The following is a 15,943-nucleotide window of genomic DNA, read 5'->3' on the forward strand; positions in this document are numbered from 1 at the left end:
TAGTTTTTGTCCCCATTTTTCTACTCATCCATCCATACACTGGATAAAGGGAGTGCGATCCACAAGGTTTTCACAATCACGCTGTCACCCCTTGTAATCTACTTTGCTATACAATCGTCTTCAAGAGTCAAGGCTACGGGGTTGCAGTTTGGTAGTTTCAGGTATTTACTTATATCTATTCCAGTACATTAAAATCTAAAAAGTGTTGTCTATATAGTGTGTAAGAATGTCCGCCAGAGTGATCTCTTGACTCCATTTGAAATTTCTCAGCCACTGAAGCTTCATTTCGTTTCTTTTCGCATGACCCTTTTGGTCAAGAAGATGTTCTCAATCCCACGATGCCGGGTCCAGATTCATCCCCGGGGGTCATATCCTGCATTGCCAGGGGGATTTACACCCCTGGGAATCAGGTCCCACATATGGGGGAGGGCAGTGAGATCACCTGCCAAGGTGGCTTAGTTAGACAGGGCCACATCTGAACAACTAAGAGGCACTCAGGGGGAGACTCATAGGCACAATTATAAGCAGGTTTAGCCTCTCCTTTGCAGTAACAAACTTCATAGGGGCAAGCCCCAAGACAGAGGGCTCCGTATGTCAAGCCATCAGTCCCCATTCACTGGTACATTTTAAATAAAAACATCAATGAGAGAAAATGCAATTATCAATTTAGAATACCCATGTACTGATAGCCTACAAGGAAATTTAATTTGGATTGAATTATAAATCCTTTTCAATTTCTTATTTTCCTTCTTTATCGTTTGTAATGATTTCGTAGGTGATGAGGACGTCATTTATTTTGTACAATCCTTAACTTTTATCACATCATTTAATCAACTTTTCTTAATTTAACAACTTTATTGAGATATAGTTACATATCATACTATTCACCCATTTAAAATGTACCTTTCAATAGTTTTTAGTATATTTATAGAGCTCTTCAATTATCACCACAGTCTATTTTTACACATTTTCATCACCCCAAAAAGAAACTCCTTACACATTAGCAGTTACTTCCCAGCCTCTCTGCGCTAGGCAACAATTTGTGTACTTTCTGTCTCTATAGATTTGCCTGTTCTGGACATTTCATTTAAATAGAATCATACAACATGTAGTGTTTTGTCTCTTTCATTGAAAATTTATAATCTGTTTCAAGTTTTACTTTTAATATTGGTAAAGTTTGAAGTAGTAATGATATGGTTCTTGGTACAGTAGTAGCAAATGTGTGTATTTTACTTAAAGAAAATATCTCAGATTACTAAAGACTCTGGTATTACACATTTGAAATATTAATAAGATAGTGTTCCAAATGTTTTCCTCCAAATCTGATGTTTATAAAATAGCAACTAATGGGAAATTTATGAAACTGCTTTTGCTAGAATGTCATCATCATCTACAAATAAAATTTTATATTTTATTGGGAATAAAATATGGGTCATTTCATCTAAAATATCTTATTTTACCCTCACAATAAGCTTCTGAGGTAGAAAAGTCCCCCCTCCCCCATTTTATAGATAAGAAAAGTGATATTTATCGGTTTGATGTGGCATTTACTACATGGCTAATCAGTGAAGCCTTTTGCATCTAACTTACATTCTTTATACTCCACCTGTGGTTTGACTAGGCAGGACCCAGTCTAGTAAGGTTCTACAACTTCTGCTATATGTTACCTACCTAATACAAATGTTCAACATGTCAACCAAGTACTGTATCTTTTGCTTAACAGAAAAGCATGCAAAAGAATGAGATGCTTAAGAACACTACTGTGATACATTCAATGTAAATAATTTTCTTTTTTGAACTCATCGAATCTATTCCCCTTGGGTCACTCTGTTGTACATTTCTGTATTTGTCATCTCTTGCTTCTACCAAACCTGGTAGTTGGCCCTCTATTCATTATGGCATGGCCATTATTACTATTTTTATATTTGGGATTATGATAACTGTAAACTGTGGCAGTAGGCTCATATCCATTCTCCACACCTATGCTGGAATAATCTCTCTAAAATGAAAACCTGATCTTTTCCATGTGTAAAATCAGCCAGAATTGATCACTTAAAATTCCCTGATCAATCAATGGTCATATATTAGTCAGAGTTCCCACAGGAAAAAGATGGCACACACAAACTAAGGTGGTTCAATGAAGGGACTGTTTACAAAGGGATTGGCAGAGTTTAGGGTGATGAACAAGGAGTGGTTTCTCCAAACCCACTATTAGCAACTATAAGGTAACTTTACCACCCCTAATCCTGAAGGGGCAAGGGTGACCATGGTTACCTAAACCTGGAGAGAACGTATATAGGGTGGCCCAACAGAGGGGCATCCCTCCTACTTTGACCTGGGAAGGAGGGAGCTAGTTTTTAACTATCTAATTTTTACTCTTTTCCTACTTGGCTGTTCTCCTGCCAGTAACTTACATTAGCTGAATCCAGCCAGAAGTCAGAAGTTAGCCTTGTGGGGCCAGAACAGGGTGGTGTGGAATGGTTCTGGAGGGCAAATGGCCAATATCCAGTCTAGTCCTCTTATCTATGAAAGTACAAAGCAGACACTTCAGGAGGGACCTATGGCAGAAGGGGTTGCCTGCCTAGATAGTCTAGTCATTTGCACAACCTTTCTCAGTAAAGGCTGATTTTACTCACATCTATTTGAATTATTAAGTCCAAACTCGAATCTTTTACTTCCTTCTGTCTCTTCATTTACCAACACTAACCTGTATGAATCCTTCTGTCAGTTTGAGAATTTATACTCTCTCATTTTTTCCATAACTTTACATAGGGTAATTTGCTCATGTATTTGGATATTCACTAATTTACTCAGCAAATATTTATTGAATACCTGCTGTGTTTGATTATCAGGATATGATGATGAGCAAATCTGACAAGTTCCTTACCCTTTTGTTGCCTAAATTCTAGTACGAAAGACAGAGAGTAAACAAGAAAAACAGTGAATTAAATTATTGCAGATTGTGTTTAGTGCCAGATCAAAAATAAAAATAATACTGTGATAGAGAATATCATGGAAGCTAAATTAATTAGGGGATCAGGGAAGACCTTTCTGAGGAGACTCCCCCTGAATAGAAGCCTCCTTCGTTCTCCCAAGTACAAGCATGTTTACAAACACACACCTTTCAGGCAAAGTCCTTATCCATTAAGAGTCAGTTCATACATGTCTTTACAGAAACTTCCATAACTCTTTGTCATCATTACAAGTTTCTTAACCCCTGCCTGGCTACCATAACATTTATACATATTTCTGTTACATTTGTCTCATATAGCAATCCTTATTTTATCTCTTGTTCTCCCAAGGAAATTTTGATTTCCTTGAAGATAGAGATTGTTTGCTATCTATCAAAGTATTTTTAGGTATTTTTAGGTTCTAACATACTGCCTAACACAGAGTAGGAACATGATTAATGTTTATTTATGAAGGAACAAAGGGAAGGAATAAATGGGAGAAGCGTTAGTAATGGGAACTCAGCTAGAAGTATGAAGTTGGCAGGTATTTCAAGTAAAACAGTCCATAGTTCTCAGGCAGAGATGTTGGTGGATCAGAGAGGAATAGTCATATTGCATCAGGTGGGGAAGAACTCTTAGGTACAGGAAGTTGATTAAGATAGGCAGGAGCAGACAAAGTTCAGACAAGTCACACAACAGAGATCAGGAGCCCAGGTGAAGCGAAAAGGAAATCCCTTTTCATTAAGATAGGGTATAAGCAGATAAATATTTACAAGTTCCCTTACATTTGCACCCTCTCTGAAGATCTCCTTTCTGCCTTAAGTTAAGTCTGATTTTTCATGTAATCCTGTCCTGTGAAGGATTAACTATTCTTTTATTCCCCACAATCCTGAAGTCCAATTAGGATGAAGTTTGGAGTGAAGCTTGTCAGACATTCCTGTTTCTTCTGTGACTTCTATGCCATCTAACTATATCGTTCTTCATTATTCCTATCACTGTTACTTTTCAACTGCCAGGTTACTCTCACATTCACCAAGGAGTCTGCAACTTATTCACCTCAAGTCTGTCATTCTATAGTACTTCAGCGTCCACATGACTCAAAGCTTATACATAATTTACCTTCTCATCCCAGAACCATAGCGCCATTTCCTTTTGGCCACTCATTCGTACGAGTTTGCTTTGGACTTTGTAGTCAATCAAAATTTGTTGAATTCTAAAATCTGAAACTCCAGTATTTCAGCTTGACAACTCTTAAAGAGTTCTAGCTCTCCACTCCCTTACTCCCACCAGTCTTGGTTTTCAATTTCATTGAAATCTTTGAGTTTTGTGAACTATATGTTTAGTTCAAATCTATTAAACTCTTCCTGCCTTGACTTCTTTCCCTAATATGGCTTAACCCCCACAGCTCCCCAAACCATCATTTTAAGACACCCTCTTGTGAGTATCCTCAGTTCTGTTTTTTAGATCCTGTTTGCATCTCTTTATTGACACTTTTTTTGCCTTATATTGTAGTTTCTTGTGTTTAAGCCTCTTTCAAAATGCTCTCCAAGGGGCCCTTGCAAATTCGGAAAATTGTCACAGACTGCTTTTGAAAGCTTTTAAACAGAAAACATAACTAGTCAGCTTACTCTAAATTAACCTCCCTACTGTCAGTGTCAGTTTTTTTCAATTGACTAGAAACAGGGAATCTGGGTATTGCAGTCCATGTAGGCCATGCCAGTCCAGAGGCCAAAGAAGACAATGAGCATTTTCTGATACATGAACTTTCATTGAGGGCTTACTTACAGGGTGAGAAGTCATGGAGGGATCATGACGGCTCTCTCAGGCCGGGCGGGCATGGCATTCACAGGGAATTCTACCGTGCGGTGCCAAGAGGACAGAAGGCCTTTTATAAGGGTTTAAGACAAGACATTCCTAAGGGTCGGGGGGGGGGTCATAGATGCAGGAACGGGTCACTCTGACCTGAGGGGTGGTATAGGAAGGACTAGAATAACACTTGAACAATTATATTTTGCTCTTTTTGTGAGACTAAGAGCCTTTCACTTCCTGCCTGCTTCCCATAAAGGTAAATTTTAAGGTCAGTTTACCCTTTTTCTCTTTACTGGCTTACAAAGACAATAGGTTAAACATATAGCTGCCTAGGTCATGCAGACTGCTGTGCACCAAAGATTTGCAGGCCTGTTTTGCTCAGGCCACGAGTTGCCACACTGGGTCAGAAGTTATTGAAATAATGCATGAGAGATTGCACTATAACTGTGGTAGAAGGGATAGAATGGAGGACTTGGAATTGGAAAATATTTAGGAGGTAAAAGGAATCAAAGATGACTCCAAGATTTCCACCTTTGAGCTGGAATAGACAGAATGTAAAACATGGAAGTAGGTTTTGGTGTTAATTATATGGTCCAGAAATAATGAGACCAGTTTTGGAGAGATGAATTTTAAGTGATTGTGAGATATGCAGATGATGAAGTTCCACAGTGGGTTGAATATATATCCTTAAGCTAAAAGAAGAGTTATTTAAAATTTTGAGAAATCTTAGCATAAAGTTTTTTAGAGGGATTGAGAATGTAGAATGACAAAATCAATGCTCCAAGAACAGTGCCCTGGTGCCCACTCATCCACATGTGAAAAGTAGAGCCCATGAAGACATGGTGGAATAATAAATAATGGAAGAGTACCACACTATAGAAGCTAAGGGAACTAGACTTTCAGGACAGAGAAAGTGATCAGTAGTTTTTCTTTGCAGGAAATGATGCTGTTACAAAAGGATCTTGGTAAGATAAGTACTAGAAAATGTCTGTTGTATTTGGAAATTAGGCGTTATTAGTGATCACTAATAGTAGCTTCACTGCAGTATTAGGGGCTGGAAATATTTTGAAGCAGTTAAGTTGAAGAAAATCTGGTTAAAGTTATTCAGCTAGTAAGTAATAGAGCTGGAATTTGAACCCTGGTCTTTTAGATTCTACTACTCCACGGGGGGTTAAGGCGTTTTTTCCCTCAGCTTTGATTCCACTCTGCACAGAGAACATGGAAACAGAAAGAGCCTTGTTATATTCAACTGGTTGTTTTACAAGTATTTGATAAACTAGGATCCCACTTCTAGTGAAATGGTAAAGAGAAATGTCGCAGCCCAAGAGGGCCACACTAGTCCAAAGGCCAAAGAACACAACGAGCATTTTCTGACACATGAACTTTTATTCAGGGCTTACAGGGTGAGAAGTTGTGAAGAGATCATGACGGCTCTCTCACGCCGGGCAGGCATCGCAAGGAAGACGACCGAGCGATGCTAAAAGGGCAGAGAGCCTTTTATGAGGGTTTAAGACAAAAGCCTTCCTAAGGGTGGGGGAAGCATAGATGCGGGAACAGATCACTCTGACCTGAGAGGTGGTGCTGGAAGGACTAGAATAATACTTGAACAATTTACATTTTGCTCTTTTTGTGAGATCAAGAGCCTTTCACTTCCTGCCTGCTTCCCATAAAGTTACATTTTAAGGTCAATTTACACTTTTTCTCTTTACTGGCTTAGAAGGACAATAGGTTAAACATTTAGCTGCTTAGGTCATGCAGAGTGCTGTCCATCAAAGATCTGCAGGCCTGTTTTGCTCAGGCCATGGGTTGCCACAATCCACCCCTGCACAACAGTTTGCATTGACCATAGGGCAGACTTTACATCTGTAATTCACAACAACAATACAATAAACAACATAGTAAGAATAATACACTGGTACAGAGAGATAATAAACCTATTAGCAAGTGGTGCTATGGCCAGATTAATGAGTTTTACCATTTAGCACAAGTACTGCCTGGGCTAAAATAGCTAAAGGATAACACTTCCAGGTTTTCTGCTTTATTTTATATCTAGTTTTTACCATTTTTCAACCTTGATCACAGAAATAATTTTCCTTTCCACCAACTTTCTATATTCATTCAGGTTTTGTTTCATATCCCCTATTTTTTTATTCTGATACAACCAGTCATTTAGGAAAAAACTACTTTCTCTTCCTTCAATTAAAAAAAGACATCTCTCATTCCCTCTACATTCAAGCCATCATAATAAGTCTGGAAATTGTTCTTAAACATTTCACAACATATTATTATCAATAACATTACACTTGTTAGAAAGCTAAATACTGAAAACATTTTAGTCATTGCATTATTGAAATAGTAACACATTTTTAACAAGAATTAACAACACATGTAAGCATTAAATTGGACAGCTGAGTGGTTTAACAATATATTTATATAAACTGAGTCTTCACAGTAGATAGAAGGGTTCCAGGTGAGGGGGTTTTAAATACCATGTTTCCTCCCCCTGCAGGGAGCCTCTCAGTGTCAGAACTACAGTTAGTTTCCTATGTAATTCTAATACCCATGGGCTTAAGATTCTCAACCAGCATGGCTGCATGGGCCAGAACCAGAGCCAACTGACCTTATTTTCCCCAGTTTCTAGTGTTTGTGGCACAGGCAAGAGAGAGTTATTATCATTGCCCCAGTGTGGCTCGAAGGCAGCCAGCCGCTTTTTCTGGAGTTAATGCTGATACAGTCTTTGAGTCCATCATTTCTATCATCCTTTAAGTGTTTAGCCGTATCCACAGCAGTGAAGGCATATTTTGTCCTTTTGGACAGAGGAAAGGGGCCAATATAGTTTACTTGCCACCAGGTGACAGGAATCTGCTGTCCTCGTTACCTAATCTTCCGGCACAGCCATTCAGCCACTTCATGTGTCGTTGGTGTTAGGCTGTGGATTTTCGCTAGGGCATTGGCTTCTATGTTACCTGGTAATGAACTGGTGTTGTGGGCAGAGACGTGACAAACGGGTTACCTTACATTTGTGGCAGGCAGTCCAGATGTCTTCCCACCAGATAGTGTCAGCACTGGGCTGGACAGTCACAGCTGCCCAGGTAGCAGGTGCCTATGTGCCAATCCATGCAGAGTTAGGTGTATTTCCTTGTCCATCAATGATGGGCATAGGAGGAGCCACCTCAGGAGGATCACAGGAAACAGGGCATGCTGCTCTTTCACATAGGAGGCCAGTCCTAAAATTTCATGCATCTCTGTAATTAAAGAGTCATTATTAAAAATGCCACATCATAGGAGGTAGAGTTTCCGTTTTGTCAGTGTGCTCACCTGAGCACTCCCTAAGTGGGGCTTATTTATAGTGTCCCATATCCACATACCTGTATGGGTACGGTTTTCTGTAAGGTCACTGGGCACCTAAGTTAGACCTTCAACGCTCGCAACAAAGGATTAGAAACTGTGCACAATTGCTCTTTTAAAGGGCTATATCTGAGTCCTGTGCCCTTCCATAGTTGGGACCAGAATATAACAGGTACACGTTTAGCTTGTGCCTTTGCCACAAACCCCACCCAAAGCCAATATTGGCATTGGCCACATCCAAATCACAGGGTATATTGGGGTCCATCCCCCTTAAAGCCTGTGCTTGCAAAATAGTTCACTTAGTCTTTTTAAACACAGCCTGCTGTGGAAAATCCCATTCCCACACTTTCCCATTTCTAATTAGGGTATACAAAGGTTTTAAAATTTGTACTAAATAGAGTATAAACACTTCCCAATAACTTAACAAACCAAGAAAAGCCATCAACTGTTCAGAAGTAGGCAGTGTGGGATAACTTTGCGTTTTAACAACAGCTGAAGGAATAGCCTTAGTTTTACTCAACCAGACAAAACCCAAGAACTTGATAGAGTAGTCAGGCTCTTCTGGAGATTTTCACATTTGAAGGTATCCTTGTGGAAGCACAGCAAATGTCCATTGTTGTTTTCCCCACATGAAGCCTAACACAGGTTGACTGGAAAAAAATCTAAAAATATTCTAAATAACATATTAGCAAGGTTTAACACAAAGTTAAACAGGAGCAACCAGTTTGCTAATGGCTCCCTAGTGTTTTTTTGTCAATATTGGTTACTAATATTTCTTAATTCCACTGGGGAAAACTCCCAGAATGAAATGGGCACCCTCCGATCAGAAGCTGCTGCCACTACCCCACCTTCCTCCCTCCATGGGGGATCAGGGTGCTGAACTTCCTCTGCTTTAATCCTTTGTTGGAATAGAGGTTGAGTACGCCTACTTTCCTTAGTATCAATTTCCCAGTCAGATGGGCTCATCATCTTTTGATGAGGAATCACCAGGGTCCCACACTTTATGGTCCCAGTCAGGGGAAGCCAGGATACGCCTAACTTGCCCTTTGGGCAGCTTATGCCCTCTTACTGTAGTGTGCCAGTATGCCAATATTTCTAAACATTTATCCAGAGCATCTTTCAATTCCGCTTGTGCTAGCCTGATATCTTTTTCTAGCTTTAATTTACCTCCCAGATGGCTTACGGCCACCTTTGCTGCTAAAGCTTCCTCAGTAGTGGCCCATACAGCCTCTTAACAATGGCCAGCCCATCGCGGCCACAGTCTGGTGGCCCTTTTTTTTTTTTCTGAATCCCAGCGGTCCTGTGGCCTGATACAGGATGGCTGTTTTTCCAGCCAGAGAGTTATAAACATTTCCATACTCCCTCGGCAGATTCCAATCATCTAGGAGGGTAGCCACCCCTCCCCACATAGACATCCATTCCACTGGGAGGGTGGGCAGCCTTTCCCACATAGACGTTGCAGACCTCCCCGGTATCCCACCCGGGTCCTTCTCCTTTCCCCTTCCCAAGTTCCTGTCATCAGTGCCCGGGATCTCCTTAGTCTCCAGCTGGCTCTGCCAATTGTTGCAGCCCAAGAGGGCCATGCCAGTCCAAAGGCCAAAGAAGACAAGGAGCATTTTCTGATACATGAACTTTTATTCAGGGCTTACTTACAGGGTGAGAAGTGGTGAAGAGATCATGACAACTCTCTCATGCCGGGCAGGCATCGTGTTCTCAGGGAAGAGGACTGAGCGATGCAAAAAGGGCAGAAGGCCTTTTATTAGTTTTAAGACAAAGGCCCTCCTAAGGGTGGGGGGAGCATAGATGCAGGAACAGATCACTCTGACCTGAGAGGTGGTGCAGGAAGGACTAGAATAACACTTGAACAATTACATTTTGCTCTTTTTGTGAAACCAAGAGCCTCTCACTTCCTGCCTGCTTCCCATAAAGTTACATTTTAAGGTCAATTTACCGTTTTTCTCTTTACTGGCTTAGAAAGACAATAGATTAAACATTTAGCTGCCTAGGTCATGCAGACTGCTCTGCACCAAAGATCTGCAGGCCTGTTTTGCTCAGGCCATGGGTTACCACAAGAAACTGTATGCTTTACTATCATGTAATGGGAGGATTTAGTTTCAAAATCTCAATGAAACTAAAAGGATTACTGTTTCTGACATATTTGAGACTAACTACAGTTAGTCACACACACTTTTTCTTTCCATAGAACTATCATTTTGGATAAAATAATATTCCCTAAGTTTAGGATTTTATTCTTATTTCAGCATAAAGGTGAAATCATGTTGAAAGAGATGGTTACTGCTTCTTACTTACTGAATTAAACACTTTGGGTCTCCAAGTTTTTTCTAGTATTGGCTCTTCAAAGCTCTTTTTTCCTCTTTGTTATTCTTTCTATCAGAGCTTTTTGTTGCATGATTCATTTAACCTAGATAAAGAAAAAATAGCTTTGTCAGCATTTTTTTTTACTTGTTTTTGAAGTCATACTGTAAATTGTGGAAAACATAATAAGTATTAAGTGATTATTACTCATTCATAAAAGTGTAAAACTTACCTTTATTGGACAATAGTGGCAGCTTTCCATTTAAAAATGTTCAAAAATGCTAAGCATGAGTGTTAATTTGTGAATACATGGGAAGAAGGATGAAACAAATTATTTAAATTACGTAGAAATGTGTATAAATGTCTAATATTGTGCTAGATTCTTTAATGATATTTTTTCCTTCTAGATCTCAGTTTTCAGGCAGCTTCTCAAATAATGTCCACTGCAGCGTATGATGCCATAAAATTAATGAAAGACCTTTCGCAGAACTTCCCCATAAAAGCCAGGTATGTAAAGTTCATTGGTTTGATTGTTGCCAGAACTTTTTTCCATTAAATAAATTTTATGTAAATAGCTGATTTCATTTAACATGGTGATGTCAATTGTTTCTTTCTATCTATCCATCCGTCTATCTCTTTTATGAAATCAGTGCCTTTCTTCGTTATGTGTGTTGATGTTTTATTAGGACATAATATTGGCTTGTACATACGTGTGAGTGCACACTGTGAGAATTAGATTTAAGTTTAGCTTTCACACAGGGTGGGGGCAGCTCAGGGGAATGGCAGAGGGTCAAGAAGCCAAGCTATAATCCGTGGCCGGTCCTCCTGTTTATCTACCCACTGTCCTTGCAAGTTGGGGGGGGGAAGGTAGAGGTTCCTCAAATAGCTCCATAAGTTGTTAACCAAACTAGCTCAGAAGGCTCTGCAGTTAAAGAACAAAGGAAACAGGGTGGAGACTTGTTTCAAATGTTTCAGGTTTGCCCAGGAGACTTTTTTTCAAATGTTTCCAACTTGGGGGGGCTGCATGTTTCAAATCTGGGCGGGCTAGTTAGGCTTGTCAAGTAGAATGTAACCTCTGGAGTATCCAGCCACTGGAGAAACAGGGGAGGGACTTGCGGTTAGGCTTAGGGAATAAATACTGCTGGGTCTATTGTTCTGTGCGTCAACCCCCCCATTTTTGGTTGGGTGCCTGTTCTTGCAAGATCGTGAATAAATTCTTTTCTTCTCCACAATTGGGTGACTGTTTATTCCTTTTAGGAATAGTGCTTGTTTCTCACAACACTACAAAACATAACCCTTGAATTGTCTCTGTAGGTAAATGGAAAGGAAAAAAAATCTTATAAAAAATTTTGTAAGCCGTCAGATAGAATAATCCAGGAAAAAGTCATTTAAGCAATAAATAATTAAAGGAGTTTTTTTTCTCTACCCCCATGGTGGATCATCAAAAAATACTGTTCTGCATAAGAGATTTATGCCTAAATTACTACCAAATGCTGTTCTTCCCCTTACAGATTCTGAACAATAGGTGTCTTAATTGCATGGGATATTTTATGGAACTTTTTGCCGATAGGATATCTAATTGAATTCCTTCCAGAGTATATTATATTAAACATGCTTCCATTTCAATAGGTGATACATTTGCACACATAAAAGTGACCAGTACATAGAATTCAGGTTACTATGTATTATGAGGAGTTACAAAATAACTTGACTATGATGCATTTATGTTTTGGATAGGAGAGTTAGGGTATAAAATTATAAACAAGTAAAATAGGAAATTAGTTAGCTTATGTTGAAGATACACAAAGTGTCAAATCACAATGGCATATGCAACAATAACGTTTTATTGAGAGGAACTGAAGCACAACCTTGTGCTCTTAGTGTACCTTCTTAACACAGTGAATGTTTGCTATTGACTTTATTTGTCTAAAGTACTTTTTACATTTATCCACAGTACCAATTATTGAATCTTAAATCGAGGTATCCTTTATCTTTGAAAGATAAATAGTACATAGTTGACCACAAGGTACCAAAACTCTTTTTAGTGGAACTCTGAAAATAGAGGGGTTTGTTACTTTATTAACAGGTTAATAATGAATCTATTTGTATGACTATTTCAGTCATTTTACTGTTAAACAGTCAATAATTTGCTAAGTCAGGATTTATATACTAAAACATGAAATATGTATATATGTGTATATATATATATATATATATATGTTTGGCTACACTGCTGTAAATTAGCAATAGCTTTAAAAATTATTAGTCAAATACAATTAAAGTACAATAATTTTAGTTTTCAAGAATTAGTTAATTAGTTTTTTTGAGATTAAGTCAGTACAATTTTCAGGAGTCCTGATGCTAAACTCTGCTCTTAATTTGAAGTTGGTCATGAGAAAAAATTTCAAAATATGCTAACATTGCTTAATGGCTAAATTGTAGGCATTAGCATATCTGTAAAGCTACTAGTAGATAGTAATTATAATTGAAATAGAATGAATGAATAATTTTCATTATTAAATTTTCAATTGTAATTTCCCAATTACTTTACTTTCAATTATAAAGTACTGTCAGCCTTTAGGAAATAATACATACTTTTTTGTGAGTTGCTTCAATATGTACCTTTTGGCTTGAGTTATCCTTATAGCAGAATTTTGCACTAATCTAGTTTTTAAACCTTCTTCTAGACAGGTAAATGATTGGTTAAGCATTCTTAGGGTTTATCAAGTCAAATATTTACAGTTTATAGACTCATTAAAAATATTTCTGCTCTTCTTAAATTATAAAGGAATATATAAGCTCTTCAAGAATGAATACATACAAGTCACTATTATCAGTATTATAGAACTTACCTACTCTGGTAAAGATTACAGATAAACATTTATCTACAAATATTCTGAAAATTGCGTATTTGCATTGACTCATATGAAGACTTTGGTAATTTCATACAAAATGTATATGGGAAAAGAAACAACAGATAGCTTATTCAGTAAATTATTTTTGAAAAATTAATATCTAGTAGTAAACAAGCACCAGCATTACTAAAGAAACACAGTTAGTGCACATATCTCCATTCTACCTGAATCAAACCTCCTCGTGAAATGAAAACTATGGCACTGCTTGTCAAATTGGGCTACATGTAAATTTAAACCTATCAGTCATGAGGGGCTTAAAGTTTTTTAGTTTCTTATCCAAAGTATTATATTTCATTGAATTATAGACTAGTCCTAAACACATAAGGAAAAATTAATGATATCAATATTTATTTTCTCAGATCACTGACCAGAATTGCTGTAAATCAACATATGAGGGAGGAAATACAGAAAAATCAAAAGGTTTGTTTGAATTCCTTTTTTTTAGAAAATTATTGTACTAATATCATTCTTTCAGACTTTGGATCTTCAGTTTTCATGCAGAAAGAAAATTGTTAATTTTGCTTCCTTTGTGCAAACAGTTTTGGTCTTTCCATTTTTATATTGTCTATGATATAAAGTATACACTCTATGATTCTAACCAATATTTCCTGACTTATCTTCCACTTACTTCCTCATTCACCATGTACTCCAAACTTTCTGTCTATGGTTTTCTTCACAGAACAAAGAGTAAAGGTTATGAATTAATTATTCTATTTCTCATAATTAATTTTGCTTCTAAAAGCTTGTGAGCACTAAGTCAAATTTGAACCACTGGTATGTTACTAGACTCCTATAGCATATAGGACACAATTGATCTTTAGCTTGATAACATTTTCCAAATGGTCTCTTAAGTTATGTTAGATGATCCTGTGTTAATACCCATAAAGTACTTAGACCACTGCCTGGCTTTCTTACCTAAAATTAGTTTGGCTTTAAAAAATGTAATTACAGACTCACAGGACCCTAAACAATAGGAATTTATTTTTCTCAAAGAACAAGAAATCTCACAGAAGGCGTTACTTCTATTGCTCAAAAATGTCAGCACATTCATATAAACATTTTAGCCTTTCTTTTATAACCATAAAAGACAAGATGACTGCCACAGCTCCAGACTTCATATCTTATTTTTTAAAGCAGAAAGAAGTGGAAGGATACAGCCATCCAAATTTGTCCTCACTAAAGCCTTCCTGGACCTCTTCAGCAGACTTCTGCTTCCATTTCATTGGTCAGAATTTTGTCTTGTGGCCATCCCTAGCAGCAATGGAGAATAGAAATTTGGTATTTACTTTTCTGGTAATTGAGGCAAGAAGAGAAGTGGGTTAGGTATGGTGCCATGTTGTTAGCCAGTAGTGCCTGTCATACTGGGACATAGTAAGTTTTTAATAACTTAGCTGTTTTGATGATGACAAACAACTATGATTATGGTGGTAAAGAAGTTGACTGGAGCATTGTGGTTTGGAATCGCAGCGTTATGTTCATCTAAATATTCTTTCCACCATTGACTGCCTTACAATTTCCTGTTAATCCCTTAAGGGTTCTAAAAATGTTAAAATGTATTTTTCCCTAAATGTGTTTACTGTTTCGCAAGCATCATAAATTGTTTCCTTATAAGAGTTCCTGAGTTTGTTTGGATAATGCCACCTACAATGAGAAAGGAAGGGAGAGAAGAAGAGAGAGGAAGAAAGAAATGAATGCCAGAATGTCAGTGACTTTTGGTCCTTAGACTAGAGGAGATATTGTGGGAATAAGAGAGAGAGAAAATTGGAAGGACTGAAGATCTGAATCACCAAATGGGATAATTTCAAAGGTGTCAATCACCTTGTCTGATGATTGGAAAACAAAGATATTTGAGTAGATGGAGAAAATTGATCTAATCACTTTTCTGCCCAAAAAAATCCTTCAGTGACTCCCATTTCTAGAGGAACAACATGCAAGGAACATCTAAATAAAACAGGGTTGGAAGAGAATAGTGCACATTCTCAGCTCCCCCACATATATCACCATAGAAGACTGTTGATCAAGCAAGGCTGAATTTAATAAACTTATGCAGCAAGGAAGAAAACACCTTGACAGAACCTTGTTTTGTGTCTCAAAAGGAGTATGTTAGGGTAGGCTATTTATAGGATTATCTAGTCTTGGTTGAAGTGGTTTAAATTGGATCTTTTGAGGTAGAGATCCTGTTCGGAATTGGTGAAGTTTGTGGCACAGTAGTTTAAGATTGGTGGACAAGTGAAGTGATGGTTTTGATTAGCAAACTCTTGTCTGATAAGCAAGCTCTTTGCCCAGATGAGATAAAAATTAGCCTGAAAAAAAACTGGTTTTTCAAGCATTTCGTGAGGCAAATGGCTATTTAATCCCTTACAGTCTTATCTTCTTGGACAAAAATTTCTTGGAATAGTTAAGTGATAATGGCACAGGTCTCAAATTCAGTCCCAGTGATTGAAATGTATTGGCATAGACAGTCTCATTTCTCACTAGGAAGGCAGGAGTATATTTTTTTAAAGAAGTAGACAATAGCCAGTGGGGAGAGGCAATGTTACTTTCCCTGTAGTACTTTATTGACAAAGGTTTCGTGTTGCTTATAGGTAGCAAGTCATAGGGATG

At 37.9% G+C, this 15,943-nt stretch overlaps 1 protein-coding gene across 1 annotated transcript in view; it reads left to right on the forward strand.

Moving 5' to 3' along the window:
• UGGT2 (UDP-glucose glycoprotein glucosyltransferase 2) overlaps window positions 1–15,943 on the forward strand; it is a 319,097-nt gene that overhangs the window by 106,079 nt on the left and 197,075 nt on the right. The window contains exons 9-10 of the mRNA XM_037799694.1: window positions 10,832–10,931; window positions 13,699–13,759. Of these exons, the coding sequence (XP_037655622.1) occupies window positions 10,832–10,931; window positions 13,699–13,759 (161 nt within the window). The remainder of the gene's footprint in view (window positions 1–10,831; window positions 10,932–13,698; window positions 13,760–15,943) is intronic.

This window comes from Choloepus didactylus, chromosome 12 (genome assembly GCF_015220235.1).
Source record: "Choloepus didactylus isolate mChoDid1 chromosome 12, mChoDid1.pri, whole genome shotgun sequence".
In the NCBI taxonomy this organism is placed as follows: domain Eukaryota; kingdom Metazoa; phylum Chordata; class Mammalia; order Pilosa; family Megalonychidae; genus Choloepus; species Choloepus didactylus.